The sequence below is a fragment of the Cottoperca gobio genome, chromosome 4 (assembly GCF_900634415.1).
Source record: "Cottoperca gobio chromosome 4, fCotGob3.1, whole genome shotgun sequence".
Taxonomy (NCBI): Eukaryota; Metazoa; Chordata; class Actinopteri; order Perciformes; family Bovichtidae; genus Cottoperca; species Cottoperca gobio.
This window is the reverse complement of record NC_041358.1, coordinates 24,208,910-24,236,807: the sequence shown is the minus strand read 5'-3', so window position 1 is coordinate 24,236,807 and position 27,898 is coordinate 24,208,910. Positions and strand designations below refer to the sequence as shown.

General features: G+C 40.5%; 1 protein-coding gene across 1 annotated transcript in view; it reads left to right on the top strand.

Moving 5' to 3' along the window:
* Positions 1-752: 752 nt before the first annotated feature.
* The window catches only part of notch2 (notch receptor 2), a 42,539-nt gene continuing 15,393 nt past the window's right edge, over positions 753-27,898 (top strand). Inside the window, 10 exon segments of the mRNA XM_029430227.1 lie at positions 753-1,049; positions 11,487-11,568; positions 23,175-23,449; positions 23,885-23,955; positions 23,957-24,093; positions 24,209-24,342; positions 24,781-24,903; positions 25,971-26,204; positions 27,075-27,230; positions 27,328-27,513. Coding sequence (XP_029286087.1) covers positions 977-1,049; positions 11,487-11,568; positions 23,175-23,449; positions 23,885-23,955; positions 23,957-24,093; positions 24,209-24,342; positions 24,781-24,903; positions 25,971-26,204; positions 27,075-27,230; positions 27,328-27,513 — 1,471 coding nt within the window. The 5' untranslated portion in view covers positions 753-976.

Here is a 27,898-nt window from a genome sequence, read left to right as displayed (position 1 = left end):
GTATACCTTACATTATTAAGATTTGTGGACTAAGAAACTAAGAAAGTGGTGACTAACCTGAAATCTATGGGTAAACTGCATCGCACTGATGCAAACTTGATTTAATTTCATGATTCACAGTACAAAAAGCATGCTTTATGCATCCTCAGCCTCAACAAACACGTAATGTTAGAATTAATTCACTGGAAGTCATTGTTTACCCACCTTTTTGTCTACCTCTACAAAGTGCTGCACAGTCAAGAGCCTCATGCCCATGATTTACCTGAAAACGCTGTCGACCTGAACCCTGACACACAGTCTGGCATTCATAATTATGGTAAAGAAAAAAGCAAGTAAACAGTGGGTGTTCAAAGACATATCGGGGGGAAAAAACGTGCAGTTCATGGGAGAAGAAAATCAAAAAAAAAAAAAATCATTGAAGGGTTAATTTTGAGTCATACCAGGCTCCGAGAAGCAGAAAAATGAGAAAAAAAATTCCTCCGCCGCGGCGACACAGAGAAAGAAAACTTTAACTTCTACTGTGTTTTTACGTTGTTTCCAGGATAAAATAAACGATTATATCCGGTAATATGAATTTTATAAAGCGGTGACAAACACTCCAATTTAGATATAACGTTACATTTTTAAGTATTTACCATCTTTTCAACCCGTGTATAGATCCCCCTTGACTTTAGCGGAAGGATATGTGTTCTTGTTCCTTCGCTCGCAGTGACTTCAGTGACTAGTGAGCGTAGAGAGGTGGAAGACTTTTTCTACTCCGTGTGTGACTACCAGACGTTAAATTGTGTATTTTAAAAGTTTATTTAAATGTAACGGCGCGTTGAACACATGTAAAAAAAAATACGGACATGCTGTAATTTGGCTCTACAGGTAGTTTTTTACCCTGTTAATTTTGTGAGAGACTTTTTTGAGAACTAACGTCCCGGGAGACAGCTCAACTTTGGGCTGGCGACCTTATGTGGATTTTACAGCAAATATGGAGCAGATCCCCGGTGTCTCCTCGGGCAAATCACTAGTCTTTGTCTTCTGCTTCATTCACCTCTCCTTGGGTAAGTTGTTGATTATGATAAAGCTGTATAGTTATTTTCTAATAACTCATAACTTGTCACGTTTAGTTGCCTCTGCATCTGTGGGACACGGGGCAGACATAGCATCTCTTACACACACGTTACACTTGAGTCCGACTAACGTTAGCTAGGTAAGTTACTTTTAAAAAGTTACTTTTGAAAAATCCAAAACATGTTCCTGAAAGTAACTTTACATTAAAGGCTAACTTTTAGAAAGCATTTAAACCGTATTTTGTATTGTTTTTGCTGCGTTTGGAGAGGTAGCTTATATATCAAAACATACGTTAGCTAACGTAACGTTACGTTGATATTACTCTAACGTAACGTTACGTTGATATTACTCTAACGTAACGTTACGTTGATATTACTCTAACGTAACGTTACGTTGATATTACTCTAACGTAACGTACTTTCTATTTAGGTTCAGAGTGTCACTATAACGCTCACCTTTACTAACGGCGTTATCACTACTATTAAATTATTAATAATTATCCTGGAGCATTTTCACAAATTATCCATCAGCTCCATACATCACCCTGTGTCTAATTCAAATGGTTAAGGTAAATACTCTGACTTATTATTTCTCATACTGCTGTTGAGTCGCACCACAGCCCAGATGTTGAAAAGCAAGAGAAAGAATTCAAAATGGACACTTAACCATATTTAGACTGCCCTGCTGAATTAAGATAGCTGACAGTGATGAAGGACAGGACATAAATCTGGATTTTGAAGTGCAAATATCCACCAATATCACTATGGTTAAATTGCACGAGGAAATCAACTTGTTGTTCCCTTCACAAGACCCTACCTACTGTATGTATATCATGTGTAACACACAAGTGTTTTGACCACCCTGCAGTTCAGAACTGGGTCAATTGTCAAGCAAGTGCACTTTCTAAAATGTGAGGCAATAAGAAAGGAAAGATACAAATTAAGAAATATTTCTGATATTTCCTAGATGTAAATCAGGCACATGCACTGTTCATTTGTCTTAGCATTGCTAGCAGTGTCTATGTATTTAACCTATACATGGATAACTGGTTTACTTTCTAGTGCAGTTAATTACGCACTAATTAGTGTCTACTAATTGGAGTTCAATAGCAGGTCCTAAAATACTTAGGCTCACAGTAGATAAGGATTCACTCAGATGAATGAAAGGTTATCTTGCATTTTAATTGCAAAAAGCCAAATATATAAATATCACATGTTAAAAAAAACATTTCACTGACAGTGTGCATGTTTGTTTCTCCATTACTTAGTGTGAAATGATATTAAAGCAATTCTACAAGTATGCATAAGCACTGTTAGATAACTCTAAATAAGATAAGATGGCACTTTTCTTTGGAGATCAGTACATTTGTGAATGCAATGTTGAAAACCTAATTTGGAGTGTGCCTTACTTTTTCAACCTTTTTTTTTAATGAATTTATGTTTCAAAGTATAACATTACCAATGATATAGTAATGCTTTTTTCTAACTGTGTTTCTGTTTTTTTTTTTTCGAGAAATAACACAAAGCCCGTATCTCTTTTTAGAAACATAAGGGTGCAAAAGCAGTGATTTCATCTTGCATGCTTTTCTTTTTTTCTGCTTTTTTTTTTGCAGCCTTGCTATTCTTTCTCACGTTTTTTCATGGATCACAGGTGACTTGTGAACATAGAAGTTGCACAAAAGAGGAAAAGACAATGTGAAAGTGCTGCAGGCAATGCAAGGAGAGTCAGTGGAATGTTGTTGGTGTTTGACATTCCTCCCTCCCGCTCTGTTCAGCTCACACACACACCTATTATTTTTCCCGCTAAAGCTGAACATCCAAATAGTTTGGACACTGAGCTGTAATGTACTGAGCTACTGTGATCACCGCTTGTGATGAAAGCACAAATACAGTGGTTTTAGATTTGATAGGATGGCATGAAGGAAGGTGTTGTACCTTAATGACAAGAGGAGGTTTGAGGTTTACTCATACTGCAATAAGTGCCTGCAGCTTGCAGCTTCTTCCCTTCTTCGCAACAAAAGCCTGTCAGATATTGGGGAGTTGAAAGCTTTTAATGTATCAGCAGTATCATAACCCGCCAATTACAGCATCTATTATGACTCATTTTCTGAAGTAGATGATTGTGACCCTATTTTCTTATTGCACAGTGTTACTAAGCTCTGACTGCAAAAGGTGATATGTGACACGTTTTTAAGGGGTGCGTTGGCATTTGTAAATAAGTTCCAGTGGTTTGCTTTGCTTTGCTAATTGAGCTGAACACATTGCTAAAGTCTCCCAAAAAAGAATGAATGCTTGTTTACTGTTCAATCATACGGTCTGTAAAGAACAATGAAGCCCCTCTGTGATGGTGCAGGAACATGGTTAATAATACTGTGCTACACAGTGTTGTAGTTGATTGTTAATCTGATTCTTGAGGAAGCGTAGGAGCCATCTTTGTGGCACACGACATCGTGTTACACCCCTATGGTGTGGGCATGTCGACGGTTGCATATTTTTGCCCAGCGCGAAATGCAGACAGCTGACATGCGTGTGTGTATCTATTTGCGTGTGTGTATGTATTGCATTGAGGATACAAACTGACAAAGGCCAACTATTGTGTCGCCCATGGTTTACTTGCATCTGACCCAAGCTGGAGCCTGGTGTGAAATGTGATTTATCTGCGCCATGCTTCGCCCTGTGCTTCACCCTGTGCTCTGAAGACAAAGATATTTGTTGAGCTACCCACAACACTGCATTATTTAATGACCACCAGCTCATCCCACTGCCTTGTGGCTCTGTTATTAATGTGGCTTAAGACATCTTCTCCGTGACACAAACTTTCCCATTAGTTTCTTTCTCATCTCTTCTCATCATCTCCCGGTACTCCTCAGTAAGATAATTAATGCTACCATTCGTGTGCTCATGTTTAAGGTTATATTCAGTTCAGCCTGCTCCACCCTTTTGATTAGTAGTGGAGTTAAAAAGCCAGTCTTCCACATATGTTTCGGTCCTGTACTTGTTGGTTGTAGTAGGAGAGAGAGTAGTATGAGTCAGTGGGTGAACGTCTGTTGTACTGCGCTCTAGATGCACGTGTGTCTGTACTTCGATGCACACATACATGCATGCGTGTGCCTCTGTAGCCATGGTGGCTTAGAATAGATGTAAATTTATAGACCTACCGTGATTAAGGTCTTGAGGTTGAAATGCATACGAGACAAGGTGGAAGTCATAGTCATGGGCCTGTTACCATTTTGCTTCAGAGTGCTAATACAGCGCCACTGCCTGCTTGACCACTTTGCTCTTAGTGACTTTGATCCTCACGCATTAAATAATACCAGTCAAAATGTGAATGAAGCTAGGTGCATTCACTGCATGAACCACATGCACTGTTACTATAGGAGGTGGTGGTTGTGGCTGTGAAGGTCGAGGGGATTACAGAGCGTTGTGTCTGCACTGTTGAACAGGTTAGCAAATTAACAGGGAATTACTGCGGCCTGCATTCCTCGGCCAACACAGCCCCGTAATCCTGGAGACAGCCGGAGAAGGAGGGAAACTACTTTGTAATGGGTCGCAGTATTAGTTTAAAGCTATGTCCCAACTAGTTTTGTGGCATATAATCAGTGTCCTTTAAGTACTAGGATGTGAATATAAACTAAAGGTTTTCAAAGTGAGAGTCTCAGTGAAGTAAAATATTATATTAGTTATTAAAAGAAGATCACATAGAATAGCCTAAATGTGTTTGATTTGCTTAAAGGTAATTTAAATGTTTTTTCCACCATCCCAGAGTAAGAAACTAATACATGTGTTAGGACAGACCTTTTTATGTGTTTTGATTTGAACAGGAATATTAGGCCATCTTGGCTCACTCGTTGAGTATGGGATATATGAAATCTGTAATACATTCTGAAATATTTATTTTGACTTAATAGGATGAAAGGGAGTTTGGCTTTGCACTATGTGCTCGTGAATTCATAATATCAAAGTATATTAATATTGATATAATCCCGCGATGATTTAAAATGTTGTCCATGGTCACCCCTCTTATATAGTAAAGGTAGTTCAGGCCCTTTGTCCGCTTGTGTCTCAGGAGCTTGTGGTTGAGCGGTTAGAATATTCTGCTGACATGATCTCATCATTGGAAATGTATGTTATTTACATGTCTATGAATATATTTATTGAAACAGTCTCATTGTCTACTTAAATTCTTATTATTTTTCTCGTTCTGTCATCTATTATTTAATTACTGATGTTTTTTGCCATGGTATCTTTCAGTTATGAGATACTTTAGGCAGGTATCGTATTAAAGTCATTAATTTTGTTATTGTGACAACTCTAATAACTGAACATGTCTGAACAGTAGTCCTCTTGATTTTTTAAATCATTACAAAAAAAAGTTTTGATTCAGAAAAAAAGATTAGGATATCAATGAGCAAGGGAAAGTCCCGACATGTTGCTTTTACTGGTCTGCTTTTCCTGTTTCTGTCTGTCTGTCTCTTTCTCCCTCCAACACACACACACACACACACACACACACACACACACACACACACACACACACACACACACACACACACACACACACACACACACTTTTAGATGAGACTCTCCCAACTTTTCCAAGTGATTACAAAAGCAAGGCGACTGTCTCAGTTGGGAGGTTGGGAGGGTAATTACCGGGGCTGTCCCAGTCAAGAATTTTGTCCTCCATCTTAATTTCACTTTCATCAACTGAAACTGCAGCTTTACGTGGACTGTGCTAGTCTGTGGTTTACTCTGGAATTTCTGTTGAATAGGTTCAGGAATAGGTTTCTGTGTTTTAACGTCAGGCACTTTTGACAGCTGGTGTAGCTGGAGTGCAATGGGTTACATTATACAAAGGATCAGAAATGGGTCAGGTTTAATAATGCAGTTACTATTGCATTTAAAGATATCTTGATCTGCCCTGATAAAGATCCAGGAGATGAACTCGAGACATCCCCAGTAATCACACACTTCTGCTTTTTCTGTCGGCACTGATCTGTTTCATACAGTATGTCACAAACCTCTAAATTGAAGCTGACCTGATAGACTAAAGCCTTAAAGCCCCCGCTTGGTTCGTCTGCTCGGTTCGTCTGCTGTTTGTGTGGGCCAGTAAAGCTTCCCTCAGGGTAACCGTGTTTAGTTTGAGCCTCATCTCCCTCCTTGCATGCTGAGCTATGGGTATTTTATTGCAAGTTACCATGACGACTGTTTGGCCTGCTGGATATAGAGGCTTGTACAGCAATTCCAGGAAATGGGGTTACTTCCTCACTCAGCGCGAACAACTTCCTGCCCTCTGCTGTATGGATGTGTGCCAGGGCTCAGGGACACCCATTCGTGTGTAGTCTTTGTCTGTAGGTCCGTAATTACTTCCACATCTCAATCCTCAGCTATTAGCTCCAAAGCCCAGCTATCTCTCTCCCTCCCTCACCCCTCCTCTTTTCTACCTCCTTTGTCTTTTTTCTTCTCATGACATGGCTGGATCCCTCTAGGGACCTGCTGTGGTGTTGGTGACAAAGCAGTGGCGAGTGCTGAGGGAGGAACCAGCGTAATGCCAGCTGAGCACAACAACCTGACTCTAGCTCTACCTTTTTTTTCTGTCTCGACTATTAAGGGCCCTCTCTTTATTTAGATTTTATTCACACTAACAGCTAAAAGTTTTCAGTTTTTACAGATTTTCACAGAAAAATACCCAGTTGCAAAAAGAGGAGAATGGTTTAAACTTATTTTTACCTGGAATTTACAATGTGTCCAAATATAGAAGTAATTGCTGCCGTTCACCACAGTTTACAAAGACTAAGGTGCTCCTCCTGCAACAGGGACAGGTCAGTAAATACTTCTAGTAATAGAAAGTGAAAAGTTAAATGAAGAGAAACTCAAAGGAGTTGCTGATGATGCACAAGAGTTGTTTTAAATAATAGTTGGTAGGTCAGGGGATAAAAGTTTCCTCATCAAACCTCGAATGTCTGTACCAGTTGGCAACCTTCGGGTCTGAAAAGTGAAGCCAAGTTCTTTAAACTTGCATTTTCTCTAATATCTGGGCAAGGGGGCGACGACTGCTTGCAAAAAGAAGTGTGGTGGTATAGAAGTCTATGAGAAAATGACCCCACTTCTCAATGGATTTATTGGCTATGGAAACATTTTCCTGAAGAGTTTAAGCTCTCAATTGCTTTTTTCAAGTCTTCTTCAATACAGCATAATGTTAATTTAGTAAATTATTGACAATTTAGAGTAAAATAGACAATATAGTAGCGCATGCTTGAGGGCGGGGCTACCATGTGATTATAAGGTCGCTGCCGCGGTGTTGTCCAGTCTGGGTTCTCCGTGTTTTTATCCTACAAGTTTAGCCAAAGGTGTGTTTTCAGTTCATAAAGTGAATTGTAACAGTTTGGCTGTCTAAAAATATTGTTGTACAGTTGTACCTTGTTCCACCCTCTTGTGTCACTTGTGTTTGTAAAGATGACCAAAACCAAGATGTCTCAGTGCATTTAGATGCTTTTTCTCATTACTCTGGAAACTAGGAAGTGTCTCGCCATTTTGAACCCTGGTGCTGGGTTACCTTATGTCAGCTGACTGATTGCTTTACTGATGCAGAGCCAAGTTTTATATAGTCAACAACCTGTGCTAACCTATTTAACTCATAACCTTTTTTTGATCTAGTGTGCCAAGATAAACATTTTCAAGAGTTACAATGCATATTATGGCATTTCATTTCTGCATCCCACCAAAGCATGCATCTCTCATTTTTGTATTAAGAAGTCTCCTCTGATCCTTGTGTTGCCTGTGGTGCTATTGTCAGCAAGTGTGATGATAGAGAGTGGGCTGACATACAACAAGGGCCCCCCGTCTGGAATCAAACAGGGGACTTTGTGGTTACGTACACCTTCTGCGATTTTTGCCTTTATTTTGGGGCTTTCTGCTGTTGTTCAGGTTCCTTAAAAATGTACATAAAAGCATGTGGATGGAAACATATCTATTGCTACCTCTCTGATTTTCCATGCAGCACCACAGTGAATAGTTTTCCTTTGCCAAATCTACATACTGAAAGTCACAGCCGATCAGAAAGTTCCCTACTTTTTGTTAACATTTTAGTATTCATTGTTATATCTTTGTCTCAGAAGCACTTTGTGGCTGTGTTTGAAAAGTGATATACAAATAAAGTTACTAATATTATCAGGTTGAGGTCATTGAGGAAAGTTTAAGAAAAGCGCTAAGACATCTGTGTTTATAGATGTTGCATAATACAGATACAGCGTTCACCAGCAGGGATCACACACAGCACTCCTCCCAGTCCCACCAGACTGCAGACATTGTAAATCTCCTGCATTTGTTCTGATTTAGTTCCACTTAAACCCCTTTCCCCCCCATCACCTTTACACACACACACACACACACACACACACACACACACACACACACACACACACACACACACACACACACACACACACACACACAAAGCTAGAAGATGCAGTGGTAGTGAGTGGAAGTAATGTGGACTTTTGATCAGGAATGGTCCAAATAATAGTAATAATCCGGTCATGTAACTGTGTGTGTTTTCTCAGCTCACACCATCTGCTTGAGTTTTACTCAAAGGTCTCGTTAACTGCATATTTTTATATTGTCACTGACCGATTTTTTTTAACAATAAAGAAAACATGTGAAGGCCGTTCGTCATTTTGACATCGGTCCGAGGCAAAGATGCAAAAACAAATTTTGTATAATTACATTGTTCATACTTTCCTGTTTAGACACAATGCCTGCAGTGTTTTTTAGTAACCTTTGTTGTCACTGCGGGAAAAAAACATACACCTACTTTGTGTCTGTTGACATGAAAAGTGACCACACAGTCTCTGTTTATCTTCTCTCTGCATGCCCTTTTGCATGCATAATCTATAAACTTGTTCTGTATATTCATTATTAAAACAATTCAAATCTAATTCTATTGAATATGCGTTATTATAAACATTTTTAAATGGCTGGTAATAATAGATTATGACGGAAATCTTATGACCCTGTCTGTCAAATGTCCAGACAACGAGAAAGTCTAACAAAACTCCTGATTTCAATGTTGACTTAGTCGATTGGGTCTTATCAAGGCTCTCATTCCTGGGAAATTTTCCTGTCCGTGGTTCATTGATAGTGAAGTGTGAGAACAGCCATGAAGAGAGGATACTGATACTGGTGATATGAGTCTGGATCCCAATACACTGGTGGTCCTTTTAATGTGTGTGAACATTTTGTTTGTTTTACTCTAGTGAGATTGATTGCTAAAACCTTTTCCAAACTTTCAGTCGGGGAATTTGTGCCCTTTACATTATGGGGTAATTGGTGTGTGTGTGTGAGTGAGTGTGTGTGTGAGTGAGTGAGTGAGTGTGTTTTAAAATGGTGTAATAGTAGGCAGGCTGTCCCAAATCTGGTAAGATCATTGCGTCTGGCATGACGACAGCATGCATGGGAAGCTCGTCAAACCAGTCGGGGATGAGAGTACCTTTTTCCGCTTTGTCCTGTCTTACTTCATTATTTCACTCCCTCTGCTTTATGCCTTGGTCTTCTCAGCCCTTCCTCCTTCTCTCAGCATAATTCTTCTTCTTTTTTTTGTTGTTGCTGATTTTGCGATTGTCAGAGGACTGGTGTCCTGCCATACCCTAAAGTGTGTTGCCCAAATTTACTGTACAGAAATTCACATTTTATCTTCTTTTTATGATTTATTCAAAAGCAGAATAAACATGATTTTGGTCTAAATTTGGACTTAAACGTGATCAAAACCAAAAGTGAAAGTTCCACTGTGTCACGGGTCTAACCACATGTGTGGATTATCTGCTGTCTGCGTTTTTTAAATTATGTGTGCATGATTTTTGTGTGCTAACTTGTAGCAAGTGTGCATACAGTATGTCTGCTCAGTACAGAAATAGTACCAAAATAGCACAGTCTTTTCTGTGGTCTCTTGCACTGCAGAAGTAGGCTGATATCAACTCATAGTTTATTTCAGTGTATGTATGTGCAGTGCACATAGAGGCATGCGTTTGTGTGCATGCTTGTTGGAATTAGGAATTTCACAGTGGTTTTTGTTTGGTATCCCCATGTCTAATGAACTATGTCCGTCAGCCTGGCTCCAATATTCTGCACTCACCAGACCAGTTCAGAGACTGTACCCTGAATGTTCAGCACTTGAAAACAAACTGTGTGTGACTTAAAACACCGAAAAATCATATCAAGTAGGGTTAATAATAGTCTAAAGCGTGCTCTCAAAGACTCCTTAATTTGAGTGACACTGTGATTAATCTAGGCACAGGAAATAACACCATTGCTGAGCGCACTTCCTGTAATGCAATGACTGTTTTGTGAAGACATTGTTGGTGTTTCTTTGAAATCAGCTGACCTGCCCTCAGTGTACAAAGAGATCTCTTCTGCTGAGTGGGGATTCATAGACATGTGAGACTCTAAATGAAATAAAAATGTTACTATAGCAACAATTTTACTATCATTGCTAATTATTTATAGCAATTTGTGCTTTTATAATTGTTGTTATTGTGCTTTGTTAATTACACACACTTAACAGTGGCTATCTTCATTTGGCTACAATATCACATTGAGACTTAGAACACCACACTTAATGTTGGGCTGGCATGGTGTGCTTCATGAGCCATGTGTCTGTGGCGGCCCACACAATAGCTGATGTGTCTGGCTGTGAGTGTTTCGTTGGCCGGCAGATAGTTGGGCTTTGAGGTCTTCGTCAAGGCTGATTTCTGTCTGCCCATACGGCCGCCCTGTGACCACAGGCTGATTTCAGGCTAGCTTTGCGTAGTTGGTTAGATAGGTGGCGAGCATTCTGCATTATCTCTGTAAGGATGAGGTGAAGGAGGATGGAGGTGAAGGGTTTCCCTCAGTGGAGTGGGGAACGTGTGTGTGTGGGGGGATTTTACCACTCTGGCTGACCAATTTCCTGGGGGGAAATCCTGAATGAGTTGTGAGCAGTGCCAGTTTCAAAGTCAGCAGGAATGAAACACTTCAAGCAAGGCTAGAGCTAGCCTAGACTTTCTAGTAATTTAAACAGGGTATTTGTTTGATACCCATACATCATTTTTATCTTATTCAATAAGACACAAGAACAAGACTGGAAACTGGAAACCATTACTCATGGTGGATAACAGTGCATAGCAGTCATTTTCACAATATACTAATCCTTGAATTTTAATGAGCAAACCGACGGTTCTGAAACTACTTCTTACTGTTTTAACGCTTTGGTACAGTATGTGAAGACAGGCATTTTAAAAACTGTGTTAATTAATTTTCTTTCAAATTGTCATTTTTTTATTAACCCGCAATAAAATTGTCACATTATTAAAATATTGCCAATATTGTAATTGTTTAGCTGATGAAGTGCCTCTCTGATTGTCCACAATCTAACTCTTCTTTTGTCTCTTGCAGCTCTGCAGTGTATGAATGATAAGGCGCCTTGTGTTAACAATGCTACATGTCTGACCTTCAACAATGGCACTGAATACTGCAGGTAAGATTGCCGAGCTAGTACTGTGACCAAACCCACAGGCGTTTTAGTTTAACTCATGCTGTCATCCTAACACTGTAACAGGAATGCAAACCCAGCAATAGAATCCCCTCATAAGGGGATTGTTGGATGTGAAAGCCATTACAGAAATAGGGTTTTTAGATAAACCCCAGCCTGTCCACGGGACCATGAGGTTTTTCTCTGACATGGAAGAGGGAATAAAAAACTGCTCTGTCTGACAAAGTGCACCAGTACTGGGAACAATACCAATAGACACATTTCCACCTCCAAGATGTTATTTAGGACATTTCCGGGGTTTTGTTACTTGCTCTCAACACATTTTACTGCCTACTGATTTGTTGTAGCTGGGGGATGTGGAGACGATTACGAGACCATTTTATTACATGAGAAAGTAACCTATTCAGTGTAATTGATGAGAAAAACATTCTTAAAAGCGGTTGGTTTATTCAAAATGACAAGCAGGCTAATCATTACTACTTCACATGTTAGAGTAGCTTTCATTTCCTGGCACATGCCATGTTGTTGTGGAAACTTGAAATAACCTGCAAGTAAGTAAACTCTACTACCGGTGGTTCAATCAGATCATTAAGACAAAACGTGCTGTAGTGTAAAGGAGAGCAGTGGCCTGTTGTGATTTATGCCTTCCACTTTCTGACAGCTTAGCCTAGTTTGTAATTAAGACTGAGCTATCTTTATAATTGCATTGCCACTCCCGATCCAAATTCTCAACGCAAACACACCATAGCTGGTTCATGAACCTGCTCATATTTCATCAAATGTGATGTGAATCGCACTGTGTGTCTGTTCCCAGCGTTTTTGGAATTTCAACACTGCTACTTCTGTAAAAAGTGAAGAAGAAAGCAACATTCCTTAATCAGTTGTTTGACATTCCCCCTGTCTAATTGAAGGTCAAATATATATATTGTAGTGCAGGTGCAAAGGAGGTTATTGTCTGTGCACGTGTGTGAGAGAGCGTCAGTCAGTTCAACTCTTCATGATGATGAGAAATAGTCACTATAACTATCGACAGAGGATCCTGAGGACAGACGACCCGTGAAGTGAAGCCAGGATGGGTCTGATGTGATATGATCTTGCTGCATCTAGTTAGTTAACAGCTGCATTCAAACTAGTGTGGTGTGGATGACGGCTGTGCAGGTTAATAACGACGTGCTGAAACATAAGCTAGGATGACCTTTTTCAAGGACAGCTCACGATAGGCATCTTTTAATTTTGGAGATGTTTCTCAGCTGGATGAAACATGATTGGATTGCCTTGGTTTGATGACCTTCAAACCCAAATTCAGAGCTGTGTTCCTAACATGGGGAGGCAGACATACAGTATAGTAGAGCTTCAGCTTTATGCTGGCAGATGTCTCTGAAACATTTAAATAATTTACTGTTTAAAGTTGAACCACATCCTCTAAGGTTTTATTTTTTATTTTGCTTCTATTACCTCTGCTTCTTTTTAATTTGTAAATGTAAATAGTAATATAACAAATCCTTTTTTTGTTCCAAGTCTGAGACTATCAGATATCTGCTGTAGTTACTCATGCTCTTGCTCAGCCAAGCTGTCTCCATTCCTGGAGTCAGTTTTTTCTCTATGAATTAAATGTTGATATTGAAGATAAAAGAAAAACAGCAGAGAGGCCCTGAAGACACACAGAGAGGAGTCTCTCAGTTTAAAAGAGTCAGCTGACAGAGTGCAGGCCTACTGTTAGACCAATTAAGTAGTCATTTTTCTTTTGCTGTTCTCAAGCAAACATGAACAACTACGCGAATGCACGCACTTGCCTATGACTGGCCTGTCTGATCCCATCTGCACTGTGCTGCTGGTCAAAAGGCTCATTGTGTAAAAATCGAATTATGTGTTTATTCGTCTCCTCAGTGTATTAAAGGAAGCCGATTGTAAGTAAACAGTCAGTTTGGCCTTTTGGCTCCAAACCAGCCTAATTAGGTTTTCATGGGGTCAGACTGCGAGTAACTGAATAATTAAACAGACAGCGAATATGATACCACTGTGGACAACTGATGGACATTTTAAGGCATTTCTATTGCACTATTACTCTGTTTTTAATGCTGAGAGTGAGAAGAAAGACAAGTGTAATCATATTATTGACTTTTGGCAGTTGATGTAACAACAGGAAAATAATTATTGTTTGATATTCGTAATGAAACCGCTGCACACAGTGGAGACGAGGCCCTGTTTTGATTGGCAACAGAATGAGCTTCTGTGCAACTTTGTTCCAGATCCTCTTCTGCTCCCATATATCCTGGAAAACATAACACCTCTAGTATGTATGTTACTTTTAATAGGTGTGTGCTTGCATGCATCTCAGTAGCATAGACTAAGACAATGATGTTTAAAAATGTGCTGGAAATGTGTGTTTGCATAGGAACATCAGGTGTCTCTTTTGGACATTAAATATGTTGTGAAAGAGAGTTTAAAGTGCATGGGAGAGGCTGACTAGCTGACTAGCAGGGCAGGGTGCAGGAAAAGCTGTCTAACCGGTGTCACTACAAGCCATCTGTCCTGGGTGTGTTAAAAGTGTGTTGGGAGTGTGTCGCTGTGGGGATTCGGGCATGTCACAAGTTTGCTTATTAGGTGTTTGTAACTTACATCATTGCTGAAGGGATTCCTAGATGTTTTCTGGTGAGGTATTGACAAACAGCACAGAAACAGTGGTCTTGTTTATGGGCCATGGAGGATTCCTGACACTAACATGGAGTCTGACTCACTGACTTAATACCTGAGCAGTGTGCTAGAGTGAGGCTAGACACATTATGTTGTCCAAACCCTATTTTCCTCCAGAACAAGATCTCTTTGTCTGCTGTTTGGCAATCATGCAAACTGATTAACTCTCCCTCCCTCTCAATGCCTTCTCACTCTCTTTTTCTCCTGCAGTCACTGTCATGCCTTTTATGCTTATTTAAAAAAGGCTTCTTTTTGGGGTTTTTTAAATGAGGGGGAGAGTTACTGTGTTGTGTAGACCTGCTGCCTGTTTGATCTGACAGGTAGAATTTGCCTGCAGGGCAGACAGAGGAAGAGAAAGGGCCAGAAGAAAAGAGGATGTCTTTTTTCAGGTAATTTGAGGAGGAATACCTCGGAGCACAACTCCTTACTAATGATGAGAGAGCAGCCAAGGGAGGGGGGGTAGACGAGGGAGAAGCGAAGCAGAGAGAGGAGTGTAATTTCCCTCTTGCTACGCCTCCTTCATCAAACTGTCACTCATCCATCCATGCCTCCGTCCCTCCCTCTGCCTCAGGGATTTAGATGCCTCTGGACACAACTCAACAGGCCTCTTAATCCTTCTCCTACAACCCCATTATTGTCGAGATCTGCTTTTGCCTTTATTACAGCCGTATTTGCTCCATGTTCATTCATAGCTGTGTGTTTGTAGAGCTTGGTTGAGGATCATTTGCTCTTGCTGTTGCTTTTGTGTGATTTTTACGTCCACATCTCCTCTCAGTCTCATGTCTTTTGATTTTTAAAAAAAGGGGGTACCAGAGTAGACAGTGGGAGGAGGACACAGACAAAGACAAAATGGTTTTAAGCACGTCACTCCTCTCTGCTCCACACCTTATAAGTGGGTTAGGCATATGATCCAAACTAAAGTCAATAAACACTAGAGTAGGTGATTGGAACCCAGGGCAGTGATTTCCCGCTCTTACTCTCCGACTTATCTCCTTCCCAGAGCCCAGCTAACAGCACTGTAGATGTGGTTTAGACTGGAACCACAATGATAAGCGTTTCTTTGTGTATATGTTTGTGTATGTGCTCTGTCTGTGTGTGTGTCTCAGGGGCACCTTGAGCCTCGGGCAAGTTCACATGCTGGTACAGAGAGGTCTGAAGTTCAGTTGGGTCGTGTCATGTAAAGTATAAATATGGTGGTTATGTAATAGTCTTATGTGTCACTTGAGTGTGTGTTTAAGAGTCCGAACGATGAGACCAGGGTTTTCCCTACCATTATAAGGTGCAGCACTAAAGCCGTTTAGGAAACACCTAAGCAAAATTAATGTAAAATAAATGTGAGCATCAAAATTAACTAAATTATAATTCCCGGATCTAATGGTTGCCAGTAGACTTCTTAAGGAAGGCTTTTTGGTGCTGTTTATTTATTATCTGCTTTAGCTTTTCCACATTAAACATTCTTGTTTACAGATATGGCAATAATAATGTTTAATTGAACAATGTAAAATGTTCTTGTGAGTGGTGCTCCAAACCCACCACTTAATGCATGCACCTTATACTTCCACAAAGTTAGGGAAAAAACTGGAGCCAAGTAGACTGTTCAGTACCAACCATGGTTGTTTAATAAACTTTTTTATTATTATTATTATTATCGGGCATTATTTACATCTAAATAATCAATTGTTTAATTTGTGAAAAATGGTTCAGAGCCCGAGTATTTCTTTTTATGTTCAACCAACAGCCCAAAACCCAAAGATATTTAATTTACAATCAGATAAAATAAAAAATAAAAATAAATCAGCAAGCCCTCACATGTGAGAAGCTGTAACCAGCTTGTGTTCTTGCTTTATAAATAACTTAAAAGATTATTCAAATAAACGTAATACTTAGATAGTTGTCAATTAATTAATTGCCTGATCCTTTAAGCACCAGTGCTAACATGGCCGTCAAAGGTCACTGGGATCCGACCCTCTCTTTGAGAATCACCACGATAAAAGACAGTCACAAAAACAAACGAAGGGTAAAACAAACAAACATGCAGATGCACACCAGGCTGCTTGGAGATTTGGAGATTTAAACTCGCTCTCCAAAACAGGAAGCCTAACAAAACGGTGGGGAATGTAGCGACCAGACCATAAACACACATACAGTAAGGTGACAAGTGGCTCTCTGTCACACATTGATGATGACACTGTGGGGTCAAACGGACTTCAGTTTTGTCACAAGGTCACATGTTCTCTATACATGCACCGTGATGTAAAGGCTGTGACCTGTGTGAGGTTTAGTGCAGCTTCACTCAAATCAGTCAGCAAAGTAAATCGACTATTATCCCTTCAATTTAATTACGCTTGACTTCAATTTAGAGACAAGGAAGAAACACATAAAGACATTGTTCTTTAATTTCCCACTTGGTCGTGTGCCAGTGGGAAGTTCTTTATTGAAATGTATTGAAAATGTCTGGAAGAGGATATAAATCCTCCACACCAGACACTCCAACAAACAATACAACAAAATAATACCACAGTATACAATAAATTAGCCGGGAGTACATTTCCTCGGGTGCGCTGCAGCAATATATTTGCTATTGAAATGACTTCAGTTATTAAGTAACCGTAAGTGAAGTGTAGATACTATATATTTTTTTGCTTTTTCGTTTCTATATATAAAAAAAAATGTTTATAGACCGACAGACCTATTGTTGGAGATTCCACATCAAATAACCACAGAAACAGGATAATGAAAGAACAACATATAGAGGCAGGCAGATGGAGCGCACAGAGAGAAAATGGATCCCGTGCTGCGTACCACAGCCACTCGGATGAGTCTTTTTGAACATGTTTCTAAACACAGTCTGAGATTTTACCACATGTCCCATTTGGACTCCACCCTGCTCTGCGCTCCTTTATTCTGTCTACGCTGATGCTTTTCAGTCTCACTGCCAGGTTCTTTTTCCTCTCTGTATGTCTCACTCTTTCATTACTTTTCTGGCTTTTACTTGCCCCTCATTGCTCTATCCACCTTCCTCTTTTTTCTTTTCTTCTTTTGATACATCATTGACATCACCCTCACACCTCCTTCCTCTGTGATGCCTCTGCTCTTCTGTAAGAAAATGAGAAAGAAAAAACTATGCTCAGAAGTGAGGGTGTGTGCCAAAAACCTCAAACCAACTAAAACTACATTGCCACTAACGATAATTTAAGTAATGGATTCATAGTTTCCATCCTCCATAATTGAACCTTTACATCTACATTTAGGTACATTTACATTTTCCAATGTAGAACAGGCCTTTTCTCCTCTGTGGGACTGGCTGATGTATGGGCCGAAATGGTACACTGCTGCCAGACTCTCCACACACTGGACAGGATATACTCCTTTAGATTGGCCACTTACGACTGTTTATTTTTGAAAATGGCAATGGAGACGGCAAGTGATATTGGAAATAAGTAGAAAGAACTAGACGGCTTCCCACATACGCAGAGCTGTTGATCTCTTTCTTTTCCCTCAATTCTTGTCTGTAATTTGAATAAATACAGCATTAATGCTGACAGTCAACTGTCTAGTCACCACTAGCTTAAGCCTCTGGCATTTTACACGGCATACATTAGCCTAACAGCTAGCAGACATTTCCTTACTCGTAGCTCTTCTACTCTTACTTGGTTCAAGTCACTACATCTCCCTACAGAATACCACTATTGAATTTCAGCCTGCATGCAATTGTTTTTTATTAACAATAATAAGAACAGCTAATATTGGTAGCGAGAGACACACTTTTTTAAGTGCCTTCTCTCTGACTCCTGAACTTTGAGGTCAACAAAGTTCTCTTTGATTCTTTGATATGTGCTTTTGCTTACATTTGCCATATCCCATCTCTTTATGTATTATTATTCCCTCTTATGCATGCGCTTTTGTCTTTTCCTAAAATGATCTACTAGACATCTTGCAGCTACAATTTCTATGGTAAGCCAAATATTTCTTAGTACCCGATTTATCTCCACCACCAAACTAACGGCATTGAAGCAACAACAAAGCCAGTGACATCTTCTACACTTGACTTGTGATGCCCACTCTTGCACACAGGACTACAGTACAGTGAATAGGCCACCTATGTTCTAGCCAAGCCAGGGAAGGATCCAGGGATTGAAATGTGAGCTGGTTTATGCGCTCTCACAACTCTCACACTGTTTCCCTGCGATAGCCGCAGGGGGAGAGCATGATGAAGTTATTAAGCGTTGCTGAGACTAGAATAGTTGCTGGAGTAGGAGGTGGTGGGGGCGGGCGGGGGGCTTTAGTTGAGGAGAGGAAGGTGGAGAGGTATGAGGAGAGAATTGGCAAAAAAGAAAGGGGGGATTTGGGATGGGAGAAGAAGGAGAAGCAGAGAGTATGGGATCTCAGGACATAGGAATTAGGAATGAAGGAGGTGGGAGACATTACATGACTGAGTAAGAATCAACCCACTCCTCTCTGCTCATTGAAGCCCCACGGCCAGCCAGGACAGGCAGAGGTCAGCATGAGGTAGAGGAGGAGGAGGAGGAGGGAGAGAACGAAGGAGAGAAGGGGTGCAGAGAGAGAGAGAGAGAGAGGGAGGGGTGTGCGTGAGATGGGGGCGCTAATGTGAACCAGCTGTAGAAACCTGACACCTCGAGAGTTGGTTAGAAAATGAGAGGTGGAGGAGTGAGAAAGAGAGGGAAAGAAAGGTTGCAGGAAATTACATTGAGTAAGAGAAGGATGAGGAAAAGAGGAGGGAAAAAAGTCCTCATGGAGCAAAACAAAGAATCCCATAGATGACTTTGGCTGCAGAAACCCTCTCTGCTGAGTTGTTCATGAAAGTAGAGCTGACTGTGTGTGTGTGTGTGTTAAGGTGTCTGTGTGCATTCATCTGTGTGCAAATTCTTGCTTGTGTTCTGTAGTGGGTATGGACATTTGTCAGAAAAATCACACAGCTTCCTGTGTCGCATTAAGTGACAGACTAGTGTGTCAGTGTGTTAGGTTATCTCTTCCGCAGTGAGACACCACTCCCTGACATTAATGTGAATCATGCACAGCCTTGTCTGTTTGCCTGAGGCTCTAGTGATGCAGCCAGAGGCTAATAAAGAGCTCTCTATCTGCCAGTGAAACCTGTAGGGCAAGGAGGTATCGTTTCCTGACGCCATGGCATTTGGTTCTGTCAACACTGGTTAGATAGCTGCGATTTAATTTAGGAGAGGTTACTATGCATATTTAGGATTTTACAAAAGTGGAAAATAATTCTTGAAGGGTGGTGTAGACTATACCTTTTTGTTTTATCCTTATTGTGCACATTTAGTGATTTCCTAACTTAGAAGTTCTAATTCATGTAAAATGATTGAAACATGATTTATTCCACTCAAAACATTTGTAACCAAGCTAAACATTAAAGCAAAGCAAACGTTTCAAATTTCCTCTCTCACTTTGAAAATGCCTCTCATATTCCCCATATTTTTAACAGTGAAAATGTGTGAAATGTTCCCAGTGAAACGCAAACCTGGTATTAACCTGGACACGGTGTTCTTTGTGTGACAGTCTGCTAATGTGATGTATGTCACAGGGCAGAGGGCCATGTCATTACTCCGTGAGAGGGGGGCGGAAAGGTTCTCTAGGAGAAGAAAGCAACCCTAATTCCCACGACGGCTGTCTTGTTGTGACATCATGACCAAGCTGTGTTTGTGCTCAGAGTGGGGGAGGGACATCTTTGTGTTTGTGTATTTATGTGTGTCTGTGTGGTTGTATATAGACATGTGTTTAGGGGTGTGTAGGGGGGTTGCACTGCAGACATGCTGATACAGGGACGGAGACAGGAAAGAGGGAGGGTGGCCATGTCTAATCTGACAGAGTTAAGGTGAAGAGGCATGAAGTCTGTCTTTCTTTGAAGATCATACGTCACTAATCTACCAACTTGTTTATCTGTTAACCAGCACCATGAGCATGTGCAAATAGCAGATTTTTAAAACAACATGTTGGGGGAGATAAACTATATATTTAAAAGACAAGGCTGGCAATACTCTTGTTTAGTTAGTGTCAAAAAATCCCATGAAAAAAACCTAAACCAGCAATGTGTTAATCCGTTTCTCTCGCCGCCTCTCAGCCCCAAGCCGATCCATTCCTTCTTAAGCCGCACATCTTTTAAAACAGTTTAAAATAACACATGTATACTTTCATATTTAAAAAAGGCTCAGGAATCCCCTAAAAGAGCAAAAGCAACTTTTACTCAGCTGGAGTAAATTGTGGATTTCATCAGTGGCTTTGGTTCACGAGACAGTATTACTGGCAGCAGGACAGTGTATGGGGATTTGATTTAAAATAAACTACAGTTCCCATGTTCATTGTAGTGAAGGAACATGTCGCACAATTCTACAATGTGGCTCATTAATGTGTTTTAATCTTCTTCTTTTTTTAATAATGTAGGTCTATGGAATATATCAGGCTTTGGCTACACAGAAAATACTTATAAGTAGGATCAATTATTTTGTTCACAATAAGAAAAAGATAGAATATTACCAGACTTTAACTAGAATATGGTAAAGAGGAGCAAGTTTAAACAAACAGGAAATCATGAGCAATATTCCTCAATATTACGATGTTGATTCAATTTAGTGTTTTTTATTGTTTTGCATTTTAATAAACTGGTGTATGTTAGAACTAATTATGATAGTTTGAGTGGGAATTTATTGTCAGAAGTTGTTTATTTATTTGTTTATTGTATTTAAGGAGACATTTGGGTGACTCAGACATCATACCAAGCACAAGTCTCACAGATTCCATTGATCTGTGAGACTTGTGCCTGGCATGATTCATGAATGTCTTGATTCCCATGCGCTCATAACCTAATATTGTTAAGCTGCTTTGGGGTGGGGTGGCCAATAATAAATTAAAGTTAGTTAGCGTGAGACTGAATAATCGAATAATTCCCATCTCCACTGTTTCGTCTTTGTTTTATATGGCTCATTACGCCGATCTCGGATTCTTCTCTGTCGCTTTCTTATGTTTTTACATGCTAGAGGTCTGCTTATTTGTGAAATAAGCATCATTTTTTTTCATTTGGAATGGTTATGAAAGAAGGTATTCATTTCTCTGTGCATGTGTATGTATGTGTTAGTTACTCTGTGGTGCATCTCTCCTATTATGTTACCTGAGCCCCTCTAGGGAGGCAGGTTTAGAGGCCTGTGTAAGAGGCAGCAGGTTGCTCTGTCGCCCAGAGTCCCCAGACAGTGTGTCTGCCATGTGTCTCTCACACACACACACGCACACACACACACACACACACACACACGGGAAATTACCTGTTTTCGCAGTAACAAAATAACACCTTACCAAATGCTTTCACACATAGAGAAGTGGTGAGCGAAAGTGGGAGGGACTGAGAAAAACAGAGGAATAGAAAGTGACGAAGGGATCGTTGTCTCTGATGAGATCTCCTAGTGGACATGTTGTGTAATATTGTAAAGGCCCACTGTTCGGCATGTTGCTGAATCACTTTACTGAAAAACTAAAAAAAGGGGCCAATAAATGAGCAGAGGAAACAGACACGATCTGTAGACCAAATGTGGTCATAACACAAAGGAAGTGTTGCTTTTCTTTTAGTCATACACTGTATACAACTTGTAGTTTACTGTGGACACATTTCTGTATATTATGTCATTACTTATCTGTTATATTGTTCATCTATTACATTGCCCAAATACTTGCTGGTGCTTTCCACTTGTTGTTCTCAGTTTCTGCCAGTCTTCAGTCAACAACTTCCAGATAACTCAACCTCACATCCTTCTACTTTTGAACTTCTTCTTTTCCATCACTGACCCCAGTTTAACCCTTTCTCCAAACTCAGTTTCCCCCTTTTGTCTTACACGATTTACGGGGTAAGAGCAGCGCTCGAAATAAAGGATGGCAATTAAAGGGGCACCTGGGACACAAAGAACAAATTATTACAGGTATGCGTCATGGAATATATATTATTTTAGTTTTTAGGGGTTCAAATTTGAAAATGAAAATGAATGAATCATAGAGAGAATCCTCCGTGATGGTGGAAAACCCGACAGTCGTCAAAAGAAAAGCAAGGAAGCCGCCTGAAGGAAGCCACAGGGAGATGATGTAAGTGCAGGGAACAACTAGCAGAACTTCCATGGCAGACCATCAATGGAGTGATACGAGTTAACTTGCATAGTTTATAATAAATACTTATAAAGAACTTTAATTTGAGATTTGGTTCTTTGGTCTGGGACAGTTGAAAGTAGAATGCGGGATCCTGAAGAAAAAAAAGTTAATTTTGAGTCCCGGGCAACAGCTCAGAGTAGTTTTCTCAGTAATTTGAGGGTTAGTGGTTCACATCTTAACAGCGTGTTTAAAGACACAAGACTGCAACCTCTCCTGCCAACTAGCTCATTGACATTTGAATGTGTGTTTCTGTGTGTGAGTACCAAATAGCTTTATATCTCTCTTAAAGGCATTAAACAAATGCCGACCATTAACCTTTTGATAGTAATAAAAGTTCATGCACAACCACACGTTTTTACGTGTACTTAGAGATGTGGTTCCCCACATATTGTTGTTTAGATCACATTAGGCACTTGTGTTTGTTGACCTGAGCTGCTTCATTTCCTTCTTTGATCTGTGTGTACTACAGGACTCTTGTGCAGATGTTACGCTGCACTATCAATGCTTTTGTCTCATGTGGTGCATTATGTCCACCTGACTGAAACTCACTCTTTTTTGTTTTGTTTGTTTGCTTCTCTGTCAAACACACACACACACACACACATATTTGTCCTTTTGTTTAGCTCATCTTTCAACTATATTGTCTGTATTTAGGGCTGATTAGGTTTAAATCCTTGTGCATGCCTTTGCACGCTCTGTCATTGATTTCTGTGTTTGTGTGTGTGTGTGTCAAGGTGTGCACCAGGGTTTCTGGGTGAGTACTGCCAACATAAGGACCCTTGTCATCCTGGCTTCTGCGTGAATGGAGGGAACTGCTCTGTGTCCATGTTAGCTGGTGTACCTGTACCAGGCAGCGCTACCTGCACCTGCCCTCTTGGTTACACTGGACAACACTGCCAAACTCCCCAGAACTCCACGTGTTACCCCAACAACCCGTGTGCCAACAAGGGTGTCTGCACCCTGCTGTCCCTCGACAAATACAAGTGCGAGTGTGCCAGAGGATGGACAGGTGAGACATTGTTTATTCACCTCTCAGGAGGCCGCGATATCTTTTGTTTATCACCAGAACACTCATTTGTTACACACTTGCTTACTGTTATATCCTATTTAAAACTAATATAATTATTTGCTTGATTGTTTGTCACATGGATCCCCTGATTGTCTATCAATATGAGTATTGTAATACATTAATGGATCCAGATTTAAAATATTTGTCTATTATTTACCTTACACTGGTGTTTTTTAGTGGGGGCTAAACAGTGTCTAATTTGTACTGAACTATCATGGGATAAAACACAACATGTGAAGCCTTTTAGATAACCACACATGCATACCTATCATTGCATATTGCTTTTCTTCTAGTATCTAAGCCATAATTCTCCACAGGTGGACACATAGGATAGCTTAATCACTAATGCTCATCTCTTCTGCTGCCCCTTCCCAGGACCTCAGTGTGAGCATGAGGACAGCTGTCTCTCCAGTCCCTGTGCCAACAGTGGAGCGTGCAGTTCTCCGTCTGCCTGGTAGCTACACATGTTCCTGCCCTCCTGGCTACACAGGTCCTCGCTGCCTTAATGACACAAATGAATGTGCTGCCACACCCTCTATATGCCAGAATGAAGGAGTATGCCTCAACACCCCCGGCTCCTACAAGTGAGAATCTAGTTTATTATACCCAGATGTGAAATATGTCACTATCTGAAATTTCTTCGAAGATGACAACAAAATAAGACTGAATTAAATGAGATGTACTCTATCATTGCTGCAGGTGTATCTGTACACCAGGGTTTACTGGCAGACACTGTGAGAGCTCCTACATCCCGTGCTCACCCTCACCATGTCTAAATGGAGGCACCTGCCACCAGAACTCTGATATCAGCTACTCGTGCCACTGCCTTCCAGGTAGGACGATTCAAATTCTGAAATTCTTGTTCCTCTTTTTAAAGCTGAATATGAACTAGAAAAACCTAAACTGAAAGAGAGAGAGAGAGAGACTAACGAGAAATGGAAGTTTAAGGGAAGACAATTGAATGTAGGAAGAGAAAAAGAGTGTCACAGTAACTGGTATTTATCTATACACGAATGTAGCTTTAAAAGTCTGTATTGCTACATTATGTTGTTTGAGGTGCAAACATCGGATGCTGTCGGCTGTGTTGTGTAAGACACACTGTACTGTCAGTCTGCTACAGTTAGCAAGTAGACACAACAAACACACACACACACACACACACAGGGCTGCTGTGTATACACTACCAGGACATGTCATAATACTTGCACCAGAGAATATCACACTACAATTTATGTATCTGAGGGCATGTCTTACCCAAACATTTGTGCCAGGTTTCAACGGGACTAACTGTGAGAACAACATCGATGACTGCCCCGGTCATCAGTGTGCCAATGGAGGAACCTGTATGGACGGAGTCAACACCTACAACTGCCAGTGCCCTCCAGAGTGGACCGGTAAGGGATTTATGTGTGCGGGCATTCAGGCCGATGAGCCCATGTTAACTACTACACTACATACAACTGTGGTAGTGTGTTGTTTAAGGTATCGTGAGGCATTAAATGCCATCCAGTTGGAGTAACAGATCCATGAGTTTAAAGTCTTATCAGACGCCAAAACACTGCAGTTATTAATAATACACCAACAAAGGATTTCACAGTGGTCATTTTTTTATTCTTTGTAAACAGTAGAAATAAGCCGTTCACATTTCGAAGTAATCTACCAGGAATGTGCACTTGCTCCTATTTGATTGGCCACCGCAGCGTTTTGCTGGATGACGCCACGCTGCCAGCGTTAAGAAGTTGAGCCAGGTTCAACTTTTTTCCTGGATTACTATGTTTATATTTTTTCTCAAAACCTTTGTGTTGCCATCCCCGCTGCGTCACTTTACTGGCCCCATTCAGAGCAACGAGAGGGGTCTGCGTCTTTTCACGCAGGACTTAAGTCGGTCTGAACACGGCTTTTGGAATATTTTATTTCTAGCCATATCCTTTACGAAATATCTTTTCTACATTTAAGTCTTAATTTTTTTGTGTGCCTGTTGAGCTGAATCATGTTTGTGCTGTGATCAGTGATAAGAACTTCCATTCATCTTGTGTGTTCTGATATTAAACTTCCTACCAGTCTTTTGTACTCTTTCTTCATCCTACGGAGGCCCGTACTTCACACAAGGCGTGTCTGTGCTAACACACTTGTGTGGCATACATAAGCTTTCCGTTTACAAAGCAAACATACATACTGTACATCAGCTTCCTTCAGGCTGTCTGAGTTTATGTAGCACTAATCCAACCAGGAGAAATAAGCCCATGTGAGCAGGGTCTTCAAAAATGGCCACGATGGATGAATAGTATTCTCATGTTGTATATTTTCCATCTCTAAAAAGCTTTCTATAAAAGACGGTAAGCTTAAAGGTGAATATTCAGATTTCTATACTGGAAACACTCACGAGGTTACACCTTGAGTTATGTCCTAACACGGAGTATTGACATAGAGCATTGTCTTCCACCTCCCTGCCTCTCCACAGGTCAGCACTGTACGGAAGATGTGGACGAGTGTCGTCTGCAGCCGAACACTTGCCAGAATGGCGGCACCTGCAGCAACCTGTTTGGCAGCTATGTGTGTGTGTGCGTTAATGGCTGGAGTGGACCCGACTGCTCTGAAAACATCGATGACTGTGCTACAGCTGCGTGCACCCCAGGCTCCACATGCATCGACCGCGTTGCGTCTTTCGTCTGTGTGTGCCCCTACGGAAAGACAGGTGGGCCAGTAGTGAAACATTTGTTTACCAAACCCTGAAATGCATTTGACTAATAACTGCAAATCAACAGTCATAGTTCAATACTTCCCTTTTAGATAATGTGTTGTGTTTACAATATGGGGGGGGGGGGGGGGGAATAGAAATTTAAAACAGTTGTTAAATACATAGAATAATAGATCTTTCTTCTGTGGTACAAGTTCAACCAGAATTGATGTTTCCCTAAACAGATCATTTCACAAATTCATCAAAGCTTTTTCTTTGAGGAAAAAGACATGAACCATGTCAAACCCTCAAATACACTAATTATACCACATTATTTAATCATGTATTTAAACAGGTAGTCTCATTGAGATTGGGATCTCTTTTTCAACAGAGACCGTTGTACAAAAAACATAAACAAATTCCAGCAGACGGACGGATAATTCACAGACCTTTTTAAAATGTTCAAGTGAGATCGAAGAATGCAGAATAGATTTTTATTTCCACACATTTTGCTGGTTATAGACACAATGAATGTTGGATTAAGTCTTTCCTTGAGAATAAATGTGACATTTTTGTCTTAGCACAGAACATTACATTTCAGCGATGCGGGGCCAGTCCTATAAACGCAAAAGTCTCTCCCTGGCTGAGCGAGTGATGGAGTTTCAATATTGGTCGGTTGAGTGTCTTTGTTCCTATTGGCTGTTGCTTTGTCAACATGAATAGAGGAAAACAGTCCTCAAATTGCCGGTAGATGTCGAGTAATGTGGCCCAGTTTTGCTCCCAAAACTCTAAAATACAATTCAGCAAGACTGCATTACTGGACATGTCAGGGTTTAACTCTCGATAGTATTGTTTACTAATTTCTTGTCAACATGGTGTTGTTTTCAGGTTTGCTTTGCCATAGACATGATGCGTGTATCAGTAACCCCTGTAGAGAAGGATCTCAGTGTGACACCAACCCCATCAGTGGCATGTTCAACTGTAACTGTCCACCTGGATATGTAGGCAACACCTGCAACAGCGACAGAAACGAATGCAGCATTGGTGAGAAAGAGAAAGTTCTAACGACACATAACCTGCATCTCTGCCAGTCTGCTTTGCTTTCAACCTCTTTCCTCCTCCTCCTCCTCCTCCTCATCAGGTACCAACCCTTGCGAGCATGGTGGTCAATGTGTGAACACTGACGGCTCCTTCACGTGTCACTGTGCTCGGGGTTATGCTGGGCCACGCTGTGAGCAAGATGTCAACGAGTGTGTTTCGAGCCCCTGTCAGAACGATGGCACATGTCTGGATCGAATTGGGGACTACACCTGCATCTGCATGCCCGGTACATCTCTTGAGAAATTTTAAACGACCTTACAATTAAAAAAAATGTTTTATAAGACCAGATGATCTTTGAAAAAGTGCAGCGTTTGAAATTTGTCAGTCAGGAAAAGATGGAAATGTAGTGGATTACAATTTGTTATGTATAACTACAAAGCACTAACATAACTCCACCAAAGCTACCAATGGTTGAAAAAAAAATATCCAGAGTGATAGACACTAATGTGATACATGTGCCACTACTTACAATTCAAATATAGTTCATGAGAAAGTAAACAAAACGTTGAAAAACATGCAATCTTTTTATTGAAAGTCCTTAATCTGGATCTACACAAAAGTTGTCTCTTATTCTCTTAAGGTATAGACCTTATACCTTTTCATATCTCATT